The 24,068-nt window shown below is 51.7% G+C and overlaps 1 protein-coding gene and 1 non-coding gene across 2 annotated transcripts in view; both read left to right on the top strand.

Annotated features, from left to right (window-relative positions):
* mtch2 (mitochondrial carrier homolog 2) overlaps nucleotides 1-21,635 on the top strand; it is a 371,087-nt gene extending 349,452 nt beyond the window's left edge. The window contains exons 10-13 of the mRNA XM_041197168.1: nucleotides 11,925-11,972; nucleotides 12,978-13,045; nucleotides 13,819-13,894; nucleotides 20,048-21,635. Coding sequence (XP_041053102.1) covers nucleotides 11,925-11,972; nucleotides 12,978-13,045; nucleotides 13,819-13,894; nucleotides 20,048-20,125 — 270 coding nt within the window. The 3' untranslated portion in view covers nucleotides 20,126-21,635. The remainder of the gene's footprint in view (nucleotides 1-11,924; nucleotides 11,973-12,977; nucleotides 13,046-13,818; nucleotides 13,895-20,047) is intronic.
* LOC121283720 lies at nucleotides 18,457-18,588 on the top strand. Its single transcript, XR_005944360.1, has one exon.
* Nucleotides 21,636-24,068: the final 2,433 nt, after the last annotated feature.

Consider the following 24,068-nt stretch of genomic DNA (forward strand, 5'->3'; position numbering starts at 1 on the left):
TTTCCCCTCTGCACACTGAAACGTTGCCACTTTCCCCTCTCCACACTGAAATGTTGCCACATTCCCCTCTCCACACTGTGAAACGTTGCCACTTTCCTCGCCCCACACTGAAACATTGCCTCTTTCCCCTCTCCACACTGTAAAAAGTTACTGCTTTCCCCTCTCCACACTGTGAAACGTTGCCACTTTCCCCTCTCATCACTGTAAAACTTTACTACTTTCCCCTCGCCACACTGTGAAACGTTACTGCTTTCCCCTCTCCACACTCTGAAACATTACTGCTTTCCCCTCTCGACACTCTGAAACATTGCCACTTTCCCCTCTCCACACTGTGAAACATTACTGATTTCCCCTCTCCACACCGTGACACGTTGTCACTTTACCCTCTCCACACTGTAAAACGTTACTGCTTTCCCCTCTCCACACTGTGAAACATTACTGCTTTCCCATCTCCACACTGTGAAACGTTGCCATTTTCCCCTCTCCACACTGTGAAACATTACTGCTTTCCCCTCTACACACTCTGAAACTTTACTGCGTTCCCCTCGCCACACTGAAACGTTGCCGCTATCCCCCTGCACACTGTGAAACGTTAATGCATTCCCCTCTCCACACTGTGAAACGTTGCCACTTTCCCCTCTCCACACTGTGAACCGTTGCCACTTTCCCCTCTCCACACTGAAATGTTGCCACTTTCCCCTCTCCACACTGTGAAACGTTGCCACTTTCCCCTCTCCACACTGTGGGACGTTACCACTTTCCTCGCCCACACTAAAACATTACGACTTTCCCCTCTCCACACTGTGAAACGCTGCCACTTTCCTCTCTCCACACTGTGAAACGTTACGGCTTTCCCCTCTCCACACTCTGAAACGTTGCCACTTTCCCCACTCCACACTGTGAAACGTTACTGCTTTACCCTCTCCACACTGAAACACTACTGCTTTCCTCTCTCCACACTCTGAAACATTGCCACTCTCCCCTCTCCACTCTGCGAAACTTTACTGCTTTCCTCTTTCCACAGTGAAACGTTGCCACTTTGCTCTCTCCACACTGAAACGTTGCCACTTTGCCCTCTCCACACTGAAACGTTACCGCATTCCCCTCTCCACACAGTGAAACGATGCCACTTTCCCCTATCCACACTGTGAAACACTACTGCTTTCCCCTCTCCACACTGAAACGTTGCCACTTTCCCCACTCAACACTGAAACGTTACTGCGTTCCCCTCTTCACACTGTGAAACGTTGCCACTTTCCTCTTTCCACACTGTGAAACGTTGCCACTTTCCCCTCTCCACACTGAAACTTTGCCACTTTTCCCTTCCACACTGTGAAACGTTACTGCTTTCCTCTCTCCACACTAAAACGTTGCCACATCCCCCTCTCCACACTGTGAAACGTTACGGCTTTCCCGTCTCCACACTATTAAACGTTGCCGCTTTCCCCTCTCCACACTGTGAAACGTTGCCACTTTTCCCTCTCCACACTGTGAAACATTACTGTTTTCCCCTCTCCACACTCTGAAATGTTGCCACTTTCCCCTCTTCACACTGTGAAACATTACTGATTTCCCCTCTCCACACTGTGACACGTTGCCACTTTAACCTCTCCACACTGTAAAACGTTACTGCTTTCCCCTCTCCACACTGTGAAACATTACTGCTTTCCCATCTCCACACTCTGAAACGTTGCCATTTTCCCCTCTCCACACTGTGAAACATTACTGCTGTCCCCTCTACACACTCTGAAACTTTACTGCGTTCCCCTATCCACACTGAAACGTTGCCGCTATCCCCCTCCACACTGAAACGTTAATGCATTCCCCTCTCCACACTGTGAAACGTTGCCACTTTCCCATCTCCACACTGTGAAACGTTGCCACTTTCCCATCTCCACACTGTGAAACGTTACCGCTTTCCCCTCTCCACACTGAAACGTTGCCACTTTCCCCTCTGCACACTGTGAAACGTTGCCACTTTCCCCTCTCCACACTGTGGAACGTTACCACTTTCCTCGCCCCACACTGAAACGTTACGACTTTCCCCTCTCCACACTGTGAAACGCTGCCACTTTCCTCTCTCCACACTGTGAAACGTTGCCACTTTCCCCTCTCCACACTGTGAAACGTTACTGCTTTCCCCTCTCCACACTGTGAAACGTTGCTGCTTTCCCCTCTCCACACTGTGAAACGTTACGGCTTTCCCCTCTCCACACTCTGAAACGTTGCCACTTTCCCCACTCCACACTGTGAAAAGTTACGGCTTTCCCCTCTTCACACTGAAACGTTGCCACTTCCCCTCACCACACTGCGAAACGTTGCCACTTTACCCTCTCCACACTGTAACGTTACTGCTTTCCCCTCTCCACACTGTGAAACGTTGCCTCTTTCCCCTCAGCACACTGTGAAACGTTACTGCTTTCCCCTCTCCACACTGTGAAACGTTACTGATTTCCCCTCTCCACACTGAAACATTACTGCTTTCCCCTCTCCACACTGTGAAACGCTGCCGCTTTCCCATCTCCACACTGTGTTACTGAGTGGAGATGGTAGGTTGGGTGAGAAGGTGTGTGTGGGACTGGGTGGAGTGGGTGAGGGGACGTAAGGGGCAGTGTAGAGTGGGTGAGAGGGGTTGTGTGGGAGTGGATGGCAGTTGGTGAGAGGTGTTGTGTGGCAGTGGGTGAAAGGGGTTGTGTGGCAGTGGTTGAGAGGGGTTGTGTGGGAGCGTGGATTGGGTGAGGGTGGTGTGTAGGACTGAGTGGAGTGGGTGAGGGTGGTGAGTGGGTAAGGTGGGTGTGTGGGGAGGGTAGAATGGGTGAGAAGGGGTGTGTGCAACTGGGTTGAGTGGGTGAGGGGGGTGTGAGGGGCAGTGTACAGTTGGTGAGAAGGGGTGTGTGGGAGTTGGTGAGAGGGGTTGTGTGGGAGTGGGTGAGAGGGGTTGTGTGGAAGTGGGTGAGAGGGGTTGTGTGGAAGTGGGTGAGAGGGGTTGTGTGGAAGTGGGTGAGAGGGGTTGTGTGGAAGTGGGTGAGAGGGGTTGTGTGGGAGTGGGTGAGAGGGGTTGTGTGGGAGTGGGTGAGAGGGGTTGTGTGGGAGTGGGTGAGAGGGGTTGTGTGGGAGTGGGTGAGAGGGGTTGTGTGGGAGTGGGTGAGAGGGGTTGTGTGGAAGTGGGTGAGAGGGGTTGTGTGGGAGTGGGTGAGAGGGGTTGTGTGGGAGTGGGTGAGAGGGGTTACGTGGGAGTGGGTGAGAGGGGTCGTGTGGGAGTGGGTGAGAGTGGTCGTGTGGGAGTGGGTGAGAGGGGTCGTGTGGGAGTGGGTGAGAGGGGTCGTGTGGGAGTGGGTGAGAGGGGTCGTGTGGGAGTGGGTGAGAGGGGTCGTGTGGGAGTGGGTGAGAGGGGTCGTGTGGGAGTGGGTGAGAGGGGTCGTGTGGGAGTGGGTGAGAGGGGTCGCGTGGGAGTGGGTGAGAGGGGTCGCGTGGGAGTGGGTGAGAGGGGTCGCGTGGGAGTGGGTGAGAGGGGTCGCGTGGGAGTGGGTGAGAGGGGTCGCGTGGGAGTGGGTGAGAGGGGGTGTGTGGGGAGGCTGGAGTGGGTGCGAGGGCGTGTGTGGGGAGGGCATCTAGGACTGGGTGGAATGGTTGAGGAGAGTGTGTCGGACTGGGTGGAATGGGTGAGGGGGGTGTGTGGGACTGGGTGGAATGGGTGAGGTGTTGTGTGGGTCTGGGTGGAGTAGGTGAGAGGGGGTGTGTCAGACGGCGTGGAATGGGTTAGGGCGGTGTGTGGGACTGGGTGGAGTAGGTGAGGGGCGTGTGAGGGGCAGTGTAGAGTGGGTGAGGGTGGTTGTGTGGGAGTGGGTGAGAGGGGTCGCGTGGGAGTGGGTGAGAGGGGGTGTGTGGGGAGGCTGGAGTGGGTGCGAGGGCGTGTGTGGGGAGGGCATCTAGGACTGGGTGGAATGGTTGAGGAGAGTGTGTCGGACTGGGTGGAATGGGTGAGGGGGGTGTGTGGGACTGGGTGGAATGGGTGAGGTGTTGTGTGGGTCTGGGTGGAGTAGGTGAGAGGGGGTGTGTCAGACGGCGTGGAATGGGTTAGGGCGGTGTGTGGGACTGGGTGGAGTAGGTGAGGGGCGTGTGAGGGGCAGTGTAGAGTGGGTGAGGGTGGTTGTGTGGGAGTGGGTGAGAGGGGCAGTGTGGGAGCGGGTGAGAGGGGCAGTGTGGGAGCGGGTGAGAGGGGCAGTGTGGGAGCGGGTGAGAGGGGCAGTGTGGGAGCGGGTGAGAGAGGCAGTGGGGCAGCGGGTGGGAGGGGCAGTGTGGGAATGGGTGAGAGGGGCAGTGTGGGAGCGGGTGAGAGGGGCAGTGTGGGAGCGGGTGAGAGGGGCAGCGTGGGAGCGGGTGAGAGGGGCAGTGGGGCAGCGGGTGAGAGGGGCAGTGGGGCAGCGGGTGAGAGGGGCAGTGTGGGAGCGGGTGAGAGGGGCAGTGGGGCAGCGGGTGAGAGGGGCAGTGTGGCAGCGGGTGAGAGGGGCAGTGTGGGAGCGGGTGAGAGGGGCAGTGGGGCAGCGGGTGAGAGGGGCAGTGTGGGAGCGGGTGAGAGAGGCAGTGGGGCAGCGGGTGGGAGGGGCAGTGTGGGAATGGGTGAGAGGGGCAGTGGGGCAGCGGGTGAGAGGGGCAGTGTGGGAGCGGGTGAGAGGGGCAGCGTGGGAGCGGGTGAGAGGGGCAGTGGGGCAGCGGGTGAGAGGGGCAGTGTGGGAATGGGTGAGAGGGGCAGTGGGGCAGCGGGTGAGAGGGGCAGTGTGGGAGCGGGTGAGAGGGGCAGTGTGGGAATGGGTGAGAGGGGCAGTGTGGCAGCGGGTGAGAGGGGCAGTGTGGGAATGGGTGAGAGGGGCAGTGTGGGAGCGGGTGAGAGGGGTTGTATGGCAGTGGGTGACGGGTTGTGTGGATGGGTGAGAGGGGTTGTGTGGGGAGGGTGGAGTGGATGAGGCTGGTGTGAGGGGCTGTGTGGGGTGTGTGGCACTGGGTGGAGTGGGAGAGACGGGGTGTGGGACTGGGTTGAGAGGGTGAGAAGGGGTGTGGGGGACTGGGTGGAGTGTGTGATTGGTATGTGCGGGGATGTGAGGGGGGGTCTGGGACTGGGTGGAGTGGGTGAGGGGGGGATGTGTGTGGAGGGAGGAGTGGGTGAGGGGTTGTGTGGGAGTGGGTGAGAGGGGTCGTGTGGGATGGGTGAGAGGGGTCGTGTGGGATGGGTGAGAGGGGTCGTGTGGGATGGGTGAGAGGGGTCGTGTGGGATGGGTGAGAGGGGTCGTGTGGGATGGGTGAGAGGGGGAGGGTGGAGTGGGTGTGCGGGTAGGGTGGCGTGGGTGCAAGGGCATGTGGGACTGGTTGGATTGGTTGAGGGGAGTGTGTCGGACGGGGTGGAATGGGTGAGGGGGGTGTGTCGGCCTGGGTGCAATGGGTGAGGGCATGTGTGGGACTGGGTGGACTGTGTGAGAGGGGGTGTGTCAGACTGTGGAATGGGTGAGGGTGCTGTGTCGGAATGGGTGAGGGGGGGCTGTGTGGGACTGGGTGGAGTAGGTGAGTGGGGTTATGTTGGGCAGGGTAGAGGGCTAAGAGGGGGCACACCCTCTCTCTCTCTCTCCCTCTCTCTCCCCCTTGACCCCCCCTCTCTCTCCCCCTTGACCCCCCCTCTCTCTCTCCACCTTGATTACCCCCCTCTCTCTCTCCCCCTTGACCCCCCTTCTCTCTCTCCCCACCTTGATTACCCCCCTCTCTCTCTCTCCCCCTTAACAACCCCCCTCTTTCTCTCTCTCCCCCTTAACAACCCCTCTCTCTCTAACCCCATAACCCCTTCTCTCTCACCCCCTTAACCCCCTCCTCTCTCTCTCCCCCTTAACAACCCCTCTCTCTCTAACCCCATAACCCCTTCTCTCTCACCCCCTTAACCCCCTCCTCTCTCTCTCCCCCTTAATCCCCTCCTCTCTCTCTCCCCCTTAATCCCCCTCTCTCTCTCTCCCCCTTAACCCCCCCCTCTCTCTCCCCCTTAACCCCCCCCCTCTCTCCCCCTTAACCCCCCTCTCTCTCTCCCCCTTAACCCCCCTCTCTCTCTCCCCCTTAACCCCCCTCTCTCTCTCCCCCTTAACCCCCCTCTCTCTCTCTCCCCCTTAACCCCCTCTCTCTCTCGCCCTTAACCTCCTCTCTCTCTCACCCTTAGCCCCCTCTCTCTCTGGCCCTTAACCCCTCTCTCTCTGGCCCTTAACCCCCCTCTCTCTCTGGCCTTTAACCCCCCTCTCTCTCTGGCCTTTAACCCCCCCTCTCTCTGGCCCTTAACCCCCTCTCTGTCCCTAAACCCCCTCTCTCTCTGTCCCTAAACCCCCTCTCTCTCTGTCCCTAAACCCCCTCTCTCTCTGTCCCTAAACCCCCTCTCTCTCTGTCCCTAAACCCCCTCTCTCTCTGTCCCTAAACCCCCTCTCTCTCTGTCCCTTAACCCCCTCTCTCTCTGTCCCTTAACCCCCTCTCTCTCTGTCCCTAAACCCCCTCTCTCTCTGTCCCTAAACCCCCTCTCTCTCTGTCCCTAAACCCCCTCTCTCTCTGTCCCTAAACCCCCCTCTCTCTCTGTCCCTAAACCCCCCTCTCTCTCTGTCCCTAAACCCCCTCTCTCTCTGTCCCTAAACCCCCTCTCTCTCTGTCCCTAAACCCCCTCTCTCTCTGTCCCTTAACCCCCTCTCTCTCTGGCCCTTAACCCCCTCTCTCTCTGGCCCTTAACCCCCTCTCTCTCTGGCCCTTAACCCCCTCTCTCTCTGGCCCTTAACCCCCTCTCTCTCTGGCCCTTAACCCCCTCTCTCTCTGGCCCTTAACCCCCTCTCTCTCTGGCCCTTAACCCCCTCTCTCTCTGGCCCTTAACACCCTCTCTCTCTGGCCCTTAACCCCCTCTCTCTCTGTCCCTAAACCCCCTCTCTCTCTGTCCCTAAACCCCCTCTCTCTCTGTCCCTAAACCCCCTCTCTCTCTGTCCCTAAACCCCCTCTCTCTCTGTCCCTAAACCCCCTCTCTCTCTGTCCCTAAACCCCCTCTCTCTCTGTCCCTAAACCCCCTCTCTCTCTGGCCCTTAACCCTCTCTCTCTCTGGCAACCCCCTCTCTCTTTCTCCCCCTTAACCCCCTCTCTCTCTCCCCTCCTTAACCCCCTCTCTCTGCCCCTTAACCCCCCTCTTTTTCTCCCCTTAACCCCCCTCTCTCCCCCTTAACCCCCCTCTCTCCCCCTTAACCCCCCTCTCTCCCCCTTAACCCCCCTCTCTCCCCCTTAACCCCCCTCTCTCCCCCTTAACCCCCTCTCTCTCTGGCCCTTAACCCCCTCTCTCTCTGGCCCTTAACCCCCCCCTCTCGCTGTCCCCAAACCCCCCCTCTCTCTGTCCCTAAACCCCCCCTCTCTCTGTCCCTAAACCCCCCCTCTCTCTGTCCCTAAACCCCCTCTCTCTCTGTCCCTAAACCCCCTCTCTCTCTGGCCCTTAACCCCCTCTCTCTCTGGCCCTTAACCCTCTCTCTCTCTCTGGCCCTTAACCCTCTCTCTCTCTCTGGCCCTTAACCCTCTCTCTGGCAACCCCCTCTCTCTCTTTCTCCCCCTTAACCCCCTCTTTCTCTCCACCTTAACACCCTCTCTCTCCTCCTTAACCCCCTCTCTCTCCCTCACTCCCCCTTAACCCCCTCTCACTAACCCCTTAACCCCCCTCCCTCTCTCTCTCCTCCCTCTCTCCCCTTAACACCCTCTCCCCCCTCTTAACACCCTCTCTCTCTCCCCCCTAACCCCCTCTCACTCTCTCTCCCCCTTAACCCCTCTGTCTCTGCCCCCCTAACCCCACCCCTCTCTCTCCCCCTTAACCTCCTCTTATTCTCTCCCCTTAAACAGCCCCCTCTCTCTCTCTTGCCCCAACCTCCCCCTCTCTCTCTCCCCTAACCCCCTCTCTCTCCACCTCTAACCCCCTTTATCTCCCCCCCAACCCTGTCCCTCTCTGCCCATTAACCCGCTCTCTCTCCCTCTCTCCCCCTTAACTCCCACTCTCTCTCCCTCTCTCTCCCCTTAACCTCCCCTCTCTCTCTCTCTCCCCCTTAACCCCCCCTCTCTCTCTCTTTCCCCCTTAACCCCCCCTCTCTCTCTAATCCACCCAACCTCCCCCTCTCTCTCTCCCCTAAACACCCCTCACTCTCCTAAACACCCTCTTTCTCACCCCTACCCCCCCCCCGCTCTCTCTCTCCCCTAACCCCCCTCACTCCCTTAATCCCCCCTCTCTCTCCCTTAACCCCCTCTCTCTCTCTCTCTCTCTCTCCCCCCCCCTTAAACCCCCTCTCTCTCTCTCCCGGTTAACCCTCTCTCTCTCTCTCTCTCACTCTCTCTCCCTCCCCCCAATCCCCTCTCCCTCTCTATCCCCCACGCAACCTACCCCTCTGTCTCTCTCCCTCCCCCAACCTCCCCCCCTCTCTCTCCCCTAACCCCCCTCTCTCTCTCCCCCCCCTTAACGCCCTCCCTCTCTCCCCCTTAACGCCCTCCCTCTCTCCCCCTTAACACCCTCTCTCTCTCCTCCTTAACCCCCTCTCGCTCTCTCCCCTTAGACCCCTCTCTCTCCTTCTCCCCCTTTAATCACCCCTCTCTCCCTCTCCTCCAAACCCCCCTCTCTCTTTCTCTCTCTCTCCCCCCAACCTCCCCCTCTCTCTCTCTCTCCCCCCCTTAACCCCCTCTTTCTTTCTCTCCCTTAACCTCCCTCCCTCTCTCTCCCCTTAACCCCGCCACTCTCCTGCTCCCCCTTTCCTCCCCTCTCTCTCACCCCCTTAACCTTTCCCCCTCTCTCTCTCCCCCTTAATCCCCACTCTTTCCCCCTTAACCCCCCCTCCCTGTTATCCCCTCTCTCGCTCTCCCTGTTAACCCCCTCTCTCCCCGTTAACACCGTTTCTCTCTCTCCCAGTTAACCCCCCCCTCCCTCTCCCCTTACCCCCCTCTCTCTCTCTCCTTAACCCCCCCTCTTTCTCTCTCCCACTTAACCCTCACTCTCTCTCTCTCTCTTAACCCCCTCCCCTCTCTCTCTCTCTCTCTCTCTCTCTCTCCCCCCCCAACCTCCCCCTCTTTCTCTTTCCCCTAACCCTCCCCTCTTTCTCTTTTCCCAACCCCCCCTCTCTCTCTCCCCTAAGCCCCCCTCACTCCCCTAAAGCCCCCCTCCCTCTCTCCCCTAAAGCCCCCACCTGCCTCTCCCCCCTAACCCCACCTCCCTCTCCCCCCTTAGCCCCACCTCCCTCTCTCCCCTTAACGCCCACCTCTCCCTCTCTCCCCTAACGCCCACCTCTCCCTCTCTCCCCTAACGCCCACCTCTCCCTCTCTCCCCTAACCGCACCTCCCTCTCTCCCCTAACCCCACCTCCCACTCTCCCCTAACCCCACCTCCCCCTCTCCCCTAACCCCACCTCCCCCTCTCCCCAACCCCACCTCCCACTCTCCCCTAACCCCACCTCCCCCTCTCCCCTAACCCCACCTCCCCCTCTCCCCAACCCCACCTCCCCCTCTCCCCTAACCCCACCTCCCCCTCTCCCCTAACCCCACCTCCCCCTCTCCCCTAACCCCACCTCCCCCTCTCCCCTAACCCCACCTCCCCCTCTCCCCTAACCCCACCTCTCTGTCTCCCCTAACCCCACCTCCCCGTCTCCCCTAACCCCACCTCCCCGTCTCCCCTAACCCCACCTCCCCGTCTCCCCTAACCCCACCTCCCCGTCTCCCCTAACCCCACCTCCCCGTCTCCCCTAACCCCACCTCCCCGTCTCCCCTAACCCCACCTCCCCGTCTCCCCTAACCCCACCTCCCCGTCTCCCCTAACCCCACCTCCCCGTCTCCCCTAACCCCACCTCCCCGTCTCCCCTAACCCCACCTCCCCGTCTCCCCTAACCCCACCTCCCCGTCTCCCCTAACCCCACCTCCCCGTCTCCCCTAACCCCACCTCCCCGTCTCCCCTAACCCCACCTCCCCGTCTCCCCTAACCCCACCTCCCCGTCTCCCCTAACCCCACCTCCCCGTCTCCCCTAACCCCACCTCCCCGTCTCCCCTAACCCCACCTCCCCGTCTCCCCTAACCCCACCTCCCCGTCTCCCCTAACCCCACCTCCCCGTCTCCCCTAACCCCACCTCCCCGTCTCCCCTAACTCCACCTCTGTCTCCCCTAACCCCAACTCTGTCTCCCCTAACCCCACCTCTGTCTCCCCTAACCCCACCTCCCCCTCTCCCCCAACCCCACCTCCCCCTCTCCCCCAACCCCACCTCCCCCTCTCCCCTAACCCCACCTCCCCCTCTCCCCTGCCCTTACCCCACCTCCCCCTCTCCCCTGCCCTTACCCCACCTCCCCCTCTCCCCTGCCCTTACCCCACCTCCCCCTCTCCCCTGCCCTTACCCCACCTCCCCCTCTCCCCTGCCCTTACCCCACCTCCCCCTCTCCCCTGCCCTTACCCCACCTCCCCCTCTCCCCTGCCCTTACCCCACCTCCCCCTCTCCCCTGCCCTTACCCCACCTCCCCCTCTCCCCTGCCCTAACCCCACCTCCCCCTCTCCCCTGCCCTAACCCCACCTCCCCCTCTCCCCTGCCCTAACCCCACCTCCCCCTCTCCCCTGCCCTAACCCCACCTCCCCCTCTCCCCTATGCCATTCTCTCTTCTTATCGCTTTCCCTCTCCGCACTGTGAAACGTTACTGCTTTCCCCTCTCCGCACTGTGAAACGTTACTGCTTTCCCCTCTCCGCACTGTGAAACGTTACTGCTTTCCCCTCTCCGCACTGTGAAACGTTACTGCTTTCCCCTCTCCACACTGTGAAACTTTCCCGCTTTCTCTATCTAAACTAGATTGTGGTGATTTCACGGTCCCACATCATCCCAGTAAGTACACCCTCCAGCTTTCTGCAATTGGTGCCCTTTGAGAATGATTTCACTCTTTAATTGGCAGTTATTTTTCTGATGATTAAATAATGACCCAAATTATTATCAACTTGCAAAGACAAGCTGCAAGTCCTTGAAATCTGAGCGTAAAACAGGAAATGCAACGGCAACTCCCATTTACACCACCAGCTGGGCTGAGGTGAGATGGCAAGAGGCTCTTGAGCAGCCAGTGACATAGTCCAGGACATGGCAGGGGTGTACTCAGGACAGGGATGTGCGGTCAGTGATACTGACCACTGGGGCGAGGGGGGAGGATACAGGGCACTGAGGTGAGGAAGGAGGGGGAGGTTGTACTGAACACTGGGCTGGGAAGGGGGATACTGAGCATTGGGGTGAGGAGTGGAGTACTGAGCACTGAGATGAGGGGTAGGGAATACTGAGCACTGGGATGGGAAGGGTGGATGCTCAGCCCTGGGCTGGTCAGGTGATACTGAGCACCAGGACACAGGGTTGGGTAGGTGAGCATCCACTGAGCAGTGGGGGCATACCAGGCACTAGATCAGGAGGTGGGTTGGGGTACCAAAAACTGATTGCGGGTGTGTTCCAATCACTGGGATCGTGAGGGATGTTGTGGCGGGTATTGAGCACGAGGACCGGGCAGGGGAGGGTTACTGAGCACTCGGATGGAGAGGTGGGAGGGATGTTGAGCACCGGGACGAGGAGGGGGAGTGTAGGGGGTGGGTGTCAAGCACTGGGACGGGGTGAGGGGGAGTGTGAGGGGGTGTCGAGCACCGGGAGCATAGGGGAGGGAGTGAGGGGGCTTGCTGAGGTTGGTGGGGTGTCAAGCACCAGGACGCGGAGTGTGGGGGGGGGGGGCGTTGAGCACCAGGACGGGGAGTGGGTGCTGACCAGCCAGTGACTGCTGGCAAGTCTGGGAGTGGAGTGTGAGCTGAGAGGACTGGGTCCCATGGATTTCTCGAGTGGATTCTGCGAGAGTTTGTGCTAAGCAGTGAACAGCTGAGATGTGTCTTTTACTCTGACTTATTTTAGGGCTCCCAGATCGGAGAGCTGAGGAGTTACTCTCAGGCTGTGACTGGGGTGAGTGCCATTCAACTTCATCTATATTTTTATTCATTTACAGCAGCTATCACTCATCACATTGTAATAGCACTGTTCAACATTCAAACAGAGTAATGCTAACTGTTCTCATTTTCATATTTCTTGGAAAAAATAAAGTTGAGAAGGGATTTGATAGAGGCATTCAAAATCATGAGGGGCCTGGACAGAGTAGATAGGGAGAAACTGTCTTACTTGTGAAAGGATTGAGACCAAGAGGGCTCAGAATTAAAGTAATTAGTAAAAGAAGCAAAAGCGACATGAGAAACATTTTCACATAGCTAGTGATTAGAGTTTGGAATGCACTGCCTGAGAGTGTGGTGGAGGCAGGTTCAATCGAGGCACTCAGAAGTGAATTAACCTGTTATTTGAAAAGGAAGAATGAGCAGGGATATGGTGACAAGGCAGGGAATGGCACTAGGTGAGTTGCTCAATCAGAGAGCTGGTGCAGAACATGATGGGCCAAATGGCAGCTTCCTGCACTGTACCCCATGTGTTAATAAACTGAATGAATGCTGATGAGGTAAACTGGTATAGAGAGCAGCATCTGGCAGCTTTAGGGCCTCCTGCATTAATAAATCAGGGTTGGACATGCACTGCATTCCAAAGACAAGGAGTCAGAGTTAAACAGTTGCCAGCAGGCTCTTACTGAGCTCATGGAGCCCCAGCACTATTGGTATGACATTGTTCTGCTTGGCTTTATTGGGTCTGGGGGTTTGGAGAGCTTGAAATCAGAGCACAGCGACAGGCTTCAAATAGATGGTAATGAACAAGGACCTGGATTTATTTGTTGCCTCCTGAGTATTTAAACCTGTGGACAGCGCAAACCTGGACTTTTATCCCTGGTCTGCACAGCTGCCTTTGCACACCTGTTGCAGATACAGGGTATTTGAAAGGTGTCTGAGCTGTGTTGCTACTGCTTTATTGAAGCAATCGCCCTTGGTGATGAGCATTCTTTCACTGCCTATCTGCTCATTTCCTTAACAGTTCCTGGCCAGTATGCTGACCTACCCCTTTGTGCTCGTGTCCAATCTGATGGCAGTCAACAACTGTGGGTGAGTCGGGCCTTCAATGTTTTCTCAATCCCCAGTATAAAGTGAGACACAAATCCTGTGCTTTGTGTGGGTGCAAGCAGACTCGCCAGTTGTAGTCAACTCATTTCTGTCTGAATTTCTTACTCATCGATTCAAGGATGTTATTCCTGGGAAATAGAAAGCTTTCATCTCAGCCACCTGGTGTGAACATCCAACATCACCAGGACAGGTACAGCACAGGGTTATATACAAAGTAAAGCTTCCTCTACACTGTCCCCATCAAACACTCCCAGGACAGGTACAGAGCACAGGGTTAGATACAGAGTAAAGCTCCATCTACACTGTCCCCATCAAACACTCCCAGGACAGGTACAGCATGGCATTAGATACAAAGTAAAGCTTCAACTGTGCTGGCACATGAATGTCTTTCAGCAGCAAACTTTGACTGGAAAAGATGAATGCAATCCACCCGGTGCTGAAGTTGAAAGCTGTGTGCCTAATGTACCATTGAGTGTCCATCTAGTGTATCATCTATGGCAGCCGAGCCCCCTGAGACGATGCCAGTTGCAGTGGTTTGTTGTAAGGAGTGAGATTGTAGAGTGACAGCTATCAGAATGTCAGTTACAATGAGTGACAGTCCTGAAGGGCAACACATCTGGGGGGAAAAGGATCAACACCTTCTTGCAGTGTTTGCACGCGAGTGTCGACCCTTCTGGTGCTGAGCTGTGTAACAGCAGGCTGTCCCCACTGATGAGCTCGTTGAATCACTGTGTAATGTGTGTCTCTCTCCCCAGTCTGGTTGGTGGTCTCCCTCCTTATGCAGGTGTGTACACTTCATGGATTGACTGCTGGCGCCAGTTGAGCAGAGAGGTGAGTAGATTCACTGGTTCTATTTGCTAGTTGTGCTGTATAGGTCTGTTGTAACCACCTGCATTTACTGTGCCGTCACTGTGTTGAGGCTCCCTGGCCCATGAGTTGGTTAGATTGGAGAGCAAATGAGTGAGTGGGTCCAACAGGACATAACATAGGAAATAGGAGCAGGAGTAGGCCATTCGACCCCTCGATTATGGGTGATTTGATTGTGGTGTTAACTCCACTTTCCTGCCTGTCCGCCATAAGCCTTGACTCCCTCGTTTATCAAAAATCTGTCTAACTCAGCTTTGAATATATTCAATGACCCAGCCTCCACTGCTCTCTCTGGAAAAGAATTTCAAACACTAACCACCCTCTCAGAAGAAGTTCCTCCTCGTCTCCGTCTTCAATGGGCGACCCTTATTTTGAAATTGGTGTCCCCTAGTTCTAGACTCCCCAATAAGGGGAAACATCCTGTCAACATTAACCCAGTCAAGCCCATCCCCCACTTCAGATGTTTCAATAAGATCACCCTCTCGTTTTTCTAAATTCCAATGAGTATAGGCCCAACTTGCTCAACCTTTCCTCATAAGACCAGCCCTTCATCCCAGGAATCAGTCTAGTGATCTTCCTCTGAACTACAGGTAGCATACAATGCAAGTATACCCCTTCTTAAGTAAGGAGACCAAAACTGAACCCAGTACGCTTGGTGCAGTCTCACCAACACCCTGTACAGTTACAACAAGACTTCCCTACTTTAATATTCCACCCTTCCTGCAAGACAGTCCAGCATTCCATTTACCTTCCTAATATCTGAATACTTGGCATAGTGCCCATTCACTGCTGTGTGTTCTCATGGGCTCAGTCTGTCCGACTGCCTATTCATCCTTTCTCATCCCAGTGGTTTCTCTGGAAGTCTCTCACCCCAAGCTCAGATGTAATGAGTGGTTCATCAACTTAACAAGCTGGAAAATTACAACTTTGATAAATTGACGCAAGAGAGTCTGGCCAAGGCCTGTAATTAGGGAGGCTTCAGCCCTGAGATCTCAAACTGTTTAAAGCTAGACAGAATTGGAAAAGTTTGAAAATGTCTGTTTTCTGACTTTTAAAAAAAAAAAGACACTGATGCTTATCAGTTAGAATTCTGCCTGAGTACCATCTGATACGAGAACAGAAAGATAGAGGCTGAGTTTAAACTATCCAAGGAAAGCAGTCTGTGACCCGTTCTAACTGTACACACCGGTTAAGTAGAAGACATAGCAGCCGGACTGAGGGCAGTTGGGATCACGAGGGCAAGGGGCTGAAGCAGTTAATGAAATATGTAACTTTATAGGTCGAGGGCAAGGGTCCAGAGATTCACAACTTATTGGTCAGGCCTTGGAGGAAATGTGTGTTGAGTTCTGGTCACATTGTAGAGGATCAGAATGATCTAAGGTATACAAATGAGGAGCTATAAGCAATACAGACCAGAGTGTGAAGGAGATGAAGAAACCTGACTTTTCTTTAGAGAATGGTAGCAGTTAGAGCAGATTCTCGCAATGAACACACATCCCCTAGTTCTGCAAAATAATTGGAGAGTCCTGAGGTTTACTGCCCTACGATATAATGCAGTGTCTTGTATCTGTGAGGTTGAGAATTCCATGTCTTCAGTTTAAAGAATTTGTGGATCTGGGAGGAACACAATCTGTGGATTGAGCTGGTTTTTAGCCATTACATCTCTTTCAAGGATAGTTCCAAGCATTTGATAGGTTAGGGGCTGAGCACTGGTAATAATCAGTCGAGGTTAATGTGAAAGCACATTGCCAATTCCACTGTACAGAATTTCATAACGTCTTCAATACTCCAAGCATTTCATAATTGACATGTTCACTTCATTAAACACACCCAGAACTGTACGGAAGTGAGGAAAACTGCTTTTTATCCTGAAAGCAAAATACTGTAGATGCTGGAAATCTGAAACAAAAGCAAGAATAGCTAGAAAATCTGAGCAGGTCTGACAGCATCTACGGAGAGGAACACAGTTAACGTTTCGAGTCCGTATGACTCTTCATCAGAACTAAAGAAATATAGAAATGTGGTGAAATATAAGCTGTTTGAGGGGAGTGGGACAGGTGGAGCTGGATAGAGGGCCAGTGATAGGTGGAGGCAAAGGAGAGATTGCCAAAGATGCCACAGACAAAAGGACAAAGGGGTGTTGATGGTGGTGATGTTAGCTTTGGAATGTGCTAATGGTGACATTAAGGGTAGAAAGCAGGATAAGCAAGTGGCAAATGGCCCTAGTGGGGGTGGGATGGGGGTAGGGGATTGAAATAGGCTAAAAGGTGGAGATAAAATGATAGATTGAAATAAATTTAAAAATAGGTGGGAAAAGAAAAATATATTTAAAAAATTATAAATTATTGGGAAAAGGAGGGTGGGGATGGAGGAGAGAGTTCACGATCTGAAGTTGTTGAACTCAATGTTAAGTCTGGAAGGCTGTAAAGTGCCTAGTCGGAAGATGAGGTTCTGTTCCTCCAGTTTGCGTTGAGCTTCACTGGAACAATGCAGCAGGCCAAGGACAGACAAGTGGGCTTAAGAGCAGAATGATGTGTTGAAATGACAAGCGACAGGAAGGTCTGGGTCTTGCTTGCAGACAGACCGAAGGTGTTCCACAAAGCGGTCACCCAGTCTGTGTTTGGTCTCTTTGCTTTTTATCCTAGTTTGAACTAATCCACTGGAATTTTCTATGCACATGTAAGAATGCATGATTTTATCTTACCAATTTATGGGGAGACTTGGAGCTCTTTGTTCCTCTCTGTGAGGAGGATTTCCCTTTTTAGCCTCTTCACATCCTGCTCACAGTTTACTTCCCACCCAAGCTTTTACCATCAGCAAACTTGAATATGTTACACTAGCTCGTTGATATGGATTTTAAATAGCTGAGACCAAGCATTGAACCTTGCAGTACTCCACTATTAACATTCTGACATCCTGGGAATGGATTATTTATTCCTATTCTCTGTCCATTACCCAATATGCAACCTATGCTACTATATTAACTCCAATCCCATGTGCCCTGTGTTTGTGTCACTCTCTGTGACATAGAAACAGAAAATAGGAGTAGGCCATTCGGCCCTTTGAGCCTGCTCCGCCATTCATTATGATAGTCTGCTCCCACTTTCTCCCCAAATCCTTTGATCCCTTTCACCCCAAGAGCTATATCTATCTCCTTCTTGAAAACATACAATGTTTTGGCCTCAACTGCTTTCTGTGGTAGCGAATTCCATAAGCTCTCCACTCTCTGGTTGAAGAAATTTCTCCTCATCTCAGTCCTAAATGGCCTACCCCATATCCTCAGACTATGACCCCTGATTCTGGACTCCCCCACCATCAGGAACATCCTTCCTGCACCTACCTTGTTGAGTCCTGTTAGAATTTTATAGGTTTCTTTGAGATCCCCCCTCATTCTTCTGAACTCCAGCGAATATAATCCTAACCGACCCAATCTCTCCTCATATGTCAGTCCTGCCATCCCAGGAATCAGTCTGACACCTTGCCTTCTCAAAATTCCGGCCTCCTACATCTACTGGTTCACCCTTGTCTACCTTGCTAGTTATACCCTCAAAAAAAAATCAATTTATTTATCTAACACTATTTCTCTTCATAATACCTTTTGCCTAATCATATTGTGATTTCCCCCCACGCCCCCCTCCCAAGTCTCTATTACCACACCCTTAATAGATTCTAGCATTTTGACAGATTGATGTCCAGCTAACTGGCCTTTGGTGTTCTATTTTCTTAAACAGCAGGATTATATTTCTTTTCTTTCAATCAATGGTCCAATCTTTTTCTTTGCACCCAACTGCTTTATTTTAGTGGTCTGTGTACACAGATCCTTAAACTTACCCCCTAGCTTTTCACCATTTTCAAAAATACTTGCATCTATCTTTTTTGGTACAAAATGGATGAGCACACACTGGGGCAGATGGATTTCAACACAAAACCTGCCTATCAGTGTCTGTAATTTTCAGCTCCTGATCACACCCCTTATTGTGTAACTGAATTTGAACTGTGTGTCACTGACATATTTGGATACCTATTGTGTTATGAGCTATTACAAAATATTCAAGGCAGAGATGGACAGATTTTTGAAGTATGGAGGAGTCAAAGGTTATGGAGAACAGGCAGGAAAGTGGAGTTTAGGGCAAGTTTAGATTAGCCATGATCTTATTGAATGATACAGCTGGCACAAGAGCCTATTCCTATTTCTTATGTTCTTATATCAAAGTTATTAATAGATATAGTGAATAATTGTGGCCCCAGCACAGATCCTAGTGGGACACCAATTGTCACTATGTTGCATTATCCCTACTCTGGGAGTTTGTTTAGGCAATAGAGAATTGGCCATTTTCCACCAATTCTAAGAGCTTTATGTTGAACTTTATTGAATACCTTCTGGGCATCCCTAGAAACTACATCCATTGGCATTTTCCTGTCGTCTACTTTAGTTACTGCCTCAAAATAATCCATTTGGCCTGTTAGACATGACCAGCTAAGTTGGAGCACATGTGAATGAGGCTGGGACCTTAGTGTAACCTAGTGTGGCTGTTCTTCAGGAGTTGCATTATCGAGTTAATATAGTGTAGCTGGAACATGCCACACACATTAAAGATGGTTCCCACCGACGAGCCCTCTGGAGTTGCCAGGGTTTCTGTGCGATGGTTCCTAACATCTCTTCTCAAACAGGCTCAGCCTGGAGAATGTTATAGGTGGGTGGTGTTTGTGAAACCAACTGAAACAAGGCTTTACACTTTCTGAGCCTTTTAACGAACAGTGGAAGCAGAGTGAGACCATTTGGCCCCTCACACCTATTCTAATTGAAGGATGGATGATGGCTGATCTGTACCTTAACCCCATCTACCCACATTGGTTCCATAACTAAGAAAAATAAATCGGACCCCCCCCCCCCCCCCCCCCCCCCCCCCACCAAAGCCTCAAAAGCTTTTTGGGTATGAGTTTCATATTTCCATTTCCCTCAGTGTAGAGAAATGCTTCCTGCTATCATCCCCTGAAAAGCCGAGCACTCATTTTAAGATTATGCCCCTCTGCTCTGCACTTCCCATTAGTGCTTTGTCAGCTGATGCTTGCACCATGTGGTGAAGAACTGGGTCAGGGAGGTCAGGTAGGCCTCAGTCTCCATCTTTGACTCATCCTGTCAACAGGTCTGAGGTGGGTTGGCAGTAGGGATACTGCATGTTGTCCCTTGGTTAGTGCCCAGCACCACCCCCCAATCTCACTGGAGGATGGCACAGAGGCCCCAGTGTCCATCACAGGGCTGTGCTGTTAACTTGGCTGCAGTGGTCCTTATTGCTCCTGAGTTTGGGTGGGAGGGAAATCAGCCAGGATTCCCACTGATCCACCTCTAGAAAGTGTCGAGTGTGCCTGTGAATAGCTAATGAGGACAATAATCTGGTTTGTCTACAGTGCCTAATTCCCCCATGGCAGAACATTGGCTGTCTAAGTTTAGACATGAAGAATAACCAGTTAGACAAGGTATTGACACACTGACCAGTTTAATTCCACATTCCCATCTATCCCTGATAACCTTAGATTCTTGTTAGGCAAGAGAATTTTATCTACCTCCGCCTTAACAATATTCCATGACCTTCCCTCCACCGACTTCTGAGGCAGAGAGGTCCAAAGTCGCACAACCCTTTGAGAGAAACAGTTTCTCCTCATCTCTGTCCCAAAAGAGCGTCCCCTAATTTTAAAACCGTGCCCCTAGTTCTGGACTCACCCACAAGAGGAAACATCCTTTCCACGTCCACCTTGTCAAGACTGTTCAGTATCTTGTACACTTCAGTCAAATCACCCCCTCACTTTTTTAAACTCCAGTGGAAACAAGTGCAGTCTGTCCAACCTTTCCTCATAAGAGAACCCCATAAGACAACATAAGAAACCAAGTTAAAGTTTCAGCTGTGTAACTTTTCTTCATTTCTGCAGAGTATTTCCTTCATTCTGAGTTTTGAATTTAGTACTGGCACATTTGATGTTGCTGGCTGTGTGTTGCAGCAGCAGACATCAGCCTAACTCTGCTGACCCCAAGATCTGGGATTGAACCTGTCTCTCTACTTCTAGCTTCTTTGGAACAGCTTTCTCCTGACACATTTTTAAAAATGTTTTCTCTTACAGGGAAACCTGAGCCGAGGGAACAGTCTATTTTTCCGGAAGGCTCCAGCTGGGCGAATGTACGCAGTTGAACAAAAATGATTTGTGTAGATGCACTTGGTGATGAGTTTATGAATGGAAAGGAGGATGGGGTGGGAGCTGGTGTCTAATTTGTATGATTCTGTTTACAATGGCGTACATGCCGTTTTTAATGATGTATTGTTGATCCACACTGGCACAATGTGTTATTTTATGATGGAATGAGATTGTCTGATTTAAAGAGGAAAGTATTTTAATTCCCTGTTTGTTCCCCAGTGGTTTGTGTAATGAGTGGTCTTTGTTGGGGGGTGGAAATGGTGTTCTGAGTGCCGTGTACCTAGGAATGGGGCACTTTGTTCTCCCAGCACCATTCCAATAAAATCTGGATAATCTTGCCCGGTGTTCCCAGCTTTGGTGAACACAAAGCGGGGAGAAGGAGGAGTTCGAATGACATATCTGTTATCACGGTTACTCACCATCCACTTCCAGCAGCATCACCACTCTGTCTTACACACACCTGACCCTCCCAGGAGGAAAACAGTTCAAAACTCCTGGCCCAGTTCCCTCCTTGTTCAACTCTCTTCTGTCCTACAACAACTGTTTGAGAGTTAGTGAATGAAGAGAGAGGGGAAGATTCTATATGTGACAGTTCATTATCCTCTGCTCCTTTTAATAGCTAGGATTTCAGTGGCAACTGTTCAGTAGAAACAGGATCACTGCGGAACAGGGTCCTGATGACCCCTCGCCTTCACTAGGAAGGAGGAAACAGTACTGATGACAGTGTGTACCTCACCACAGTGCCCATTTTTCCTGGGTTGGTCCGAGCAATTACCTTATTTTGCTGTTAGACTGGTGTAGCATTGCAGCCAAGCCTGATCTTGTCCGCACACTTTCCAGTAGGATGTGATTAGGAACCGGGACCTTGGCTGATTCCCCACTCCCACCAGAGGCACTCAGATCAATTATAGTAGCAGTACTGCAGCCTAGGCTGCGATTGGCTAATTTAGCACAGACCATAGATCCGTCCTGGGCCCTTGAGATCTTCAGTGATTCAGTGTGGCACTGGGCCTGTGCATGTACCTTTTGGACCAACAGATTAGACAGGACAGAAGTTCTCTCAGTTTTTTTTGTAAATTAATTTGCTTTTTTCCCCCTTATTTTGCAACCAAAACAAATCAGTCAACCCTCAGTGAGGAGCCAGCTGATGTGAACATTTGCATAGCCCTGGGACAGTCCTGTCTGTAGTAACTGTCCACTACCAGCAGTGGGTAGTGCTGGACAGCCTCTCGTTCAGCACTGGTTCCTCTCTGAAGGAGGTACAACCAGAAAGAGCTGTAAAGCAGGCCTGTACATGTAGGATTCATCAACTGCCACATGTTGAAGTCTACTCCATAAAGCAGATTGTTCAGCACTGTCATTTTTTGTATAATGTATCATCCTGACAGTGGCTGCTCCCCATGCTCAACAGACTCTGCTTACACTCAACCATTTTGCTTGTTCCATGAATGTTATCCTGCTAAGTTGAGTTTAGTAAAACTACATCTTGAACTAATTAAAATGTTTGATTCCGGTACAAATGAAAGAATTTCTGCTGTTCCTGGAGCTTGCATTTTCCCCCTCTTCAAGCTGACAAGATGGTCTCAGTATGGAGTGAGGAAAGGTGTGCAGAACAGTCCTAATTCACACCCACACAGTGACCATCACTGTTATCTTGTACATCTACCCATATGAGTAGATGAGGTGCCACTGTAAAGCCTTATCTCTAAGTGAACAGTACAAGGATGCTGAGGAGCACCCAGGGTTAGTTCTGTAAGGATGATAATGAGCAATGTCCGTCAATATAATGTAAATTATGAAATACCATGGGGTTTGGAAGTGGAAGTCTAGACACGTCCAGCAGAGAGATGATGAGTGGTTATATTTCGCAGTGACCCATGGGAAATGGGGATAGTGAACAGTAAGCACACAACGACAACATGATCTGCGATTCTCAAATACCAAAGCACAACAGTCAGGTATATAACTTTAAAAAGGGTGAATGTGGAGGAAATGAGAGAAAACTGTAAGCATAACAATTGGGGAAAGACATAATGACAAATACATGTGCAGCAGAAATACTTCACAAATAACTCTTATTTAACTGGTTGCTATCCCCAACGTTGTTCCCAGGAGAAATCCATGTGCAGCAGGGGCAGATTAAACAAACCTGGCTTTAAAAAGAGGAAAAAGTCAAAAGTGAAATAGAGGAGAAGAACCATTTGCAAACCATGCGGAGGAGGGGGTTCACTGATGAATACAGGGCCATGCGACACAACCCGATTGCACAGGCACTTGGAGAGAGAGAGAGAGAGATGAGAAAGGGGTAGTGTAAATCTTTCAGTTCTGCAGCACAGGGAGAGCAGTCAGAGGAAATAGGGTGAGCTGTTCGTGGTAAACATTTTAAATGGATACTCCCAAGAATTCACAAATCCCTCCTCTTCCCAGCAAATAACCCAACTAGCATTAACAAGGGATATAAATGAGATGCAGTTACTAAACAGGCCAGAAAGGCTCAAACACTAATAAAGCTCATGGTATTGTTTCAGCAGTTCTGTGAAACCAGGTAGGAAATCTGAAGCAAACAAATTATGAGGAGTCCTGGGATACCTGGAATGTGCAAATAGATAAGAAACAGACCAATGAGATGTCCACATTCTTGTGCCCGTAAATGAGGAGCTATGTTTTTAATCAGATGTGAATTCTGTACAGTAACAACCTAGCAATCAATATAGACTTAGAAGGAGCAGCCTCTGTGAGACCCAGAACCTCTTTCTTTAAAGAATTGATTTCCCAAATGCCCTTTGGGAAGCCCTTCGAGCTGGTGGATTGAGATTCCAGAAGGCATCCAACAAAGTTCCACCTAGATTCACAAAGCGCAGGAGAAGGCCATTCGGCCAGTCAAGAAGCTGTGGCAGCTCTTTGCGAAAGCTGTGCCAGTGTATTCTCATACAGCTTCTTCCCCCTAACACTGCAGGTATAGAGTCCAATTGCCTTCTGAAAGTTCCTATGGAAGCTGTTTTGCCAGGAAGTGTGTCCCAAATTCTCACAGCCCTCTGTGTGAAATCATTTCCCCTTTGTCAATTTTTTTAAATCTCTGACCTTTGGTTACCAATCCATTTGCCAGAGGAAACCACTCCTCCTGACTTGCTCTATCAAAACCCTTCATAATTCTGAAAACCTCTGCTGCATCACCCTGTAACCTTAGCTCTTTTGGGGAAGCTGAGTTTGTTCCCCTATCTAGTCACATAACTGAGGGCCCTCAGATTTTTCCTAAAGTGTGGTGCCCAAATTTGTGTACACTGCTCCAGCTGAGACCAAACCAAAGTTTGATGAAGATTTAACGTTACTTCCTTTTTGGATTAGCGTCAAAGTAATGGGTGTGTCCTGTCAGATAGAAACTTGTTTTTATATTCAATGCCCCTATTTGCAAAGTCAAATATCCCATAAGTTTTCTTAACTACCCTATCAACTTGCCTTGTCGTTGTCAACGATTTATTAATAGACACCCAAATCCTCCTGCTCCCCATGAAGACCGCATCTTATCAAAACAAAAAGTGTTAGAAACACCAAGCAGGCCCAGCAGCATCAGTGGAGAGAGAAAAACAGTTAATGTTTCAAGTCCGTATGACTTCTTGGAACTGGGAAAGGGTAGTGGGGTTTAATCCTAAAAGTGGGAAGGGAGAGGAAGGGCAAAAAGAAAGTGCTGGGATAGCGTAGAAGGCAGGAGAAATTGAATGACAATGACGGAATGTAATAAAAGGCAAAGGAATGCGCTCTACTGCCCCAGTCAAATCTCCTTTCCCAGTCGATGTGCTCTCCACCGACCCAGTCAAAACTCATTCCACAGTCCATGAGCACTCTACTGAACCAGCCAAATCTCATTCCACAGTCCTTGTGCACTCTACCAACCCAGTCAAATTTTCTTGCACAGTACATGTGCGGTCTACAGACCCAGTCAAATCTCCTT

The sequence above is a fragment of the Carcharodon carcharias genome, chromosome 10 (assembly GCF_017639515.1).
Source record: "Carcharodon carcharias isolate sCarCar2 chromosome 10, sCarCar2.pri, whole genome shotgun sequence".
Classification (NCBI taxonomy): Eukaryota; Metazoa; Chordata; class Chondrichthyes; order Lamniformes; family Lamnidae; genus Carcharodon; species Carcharodon carcharias.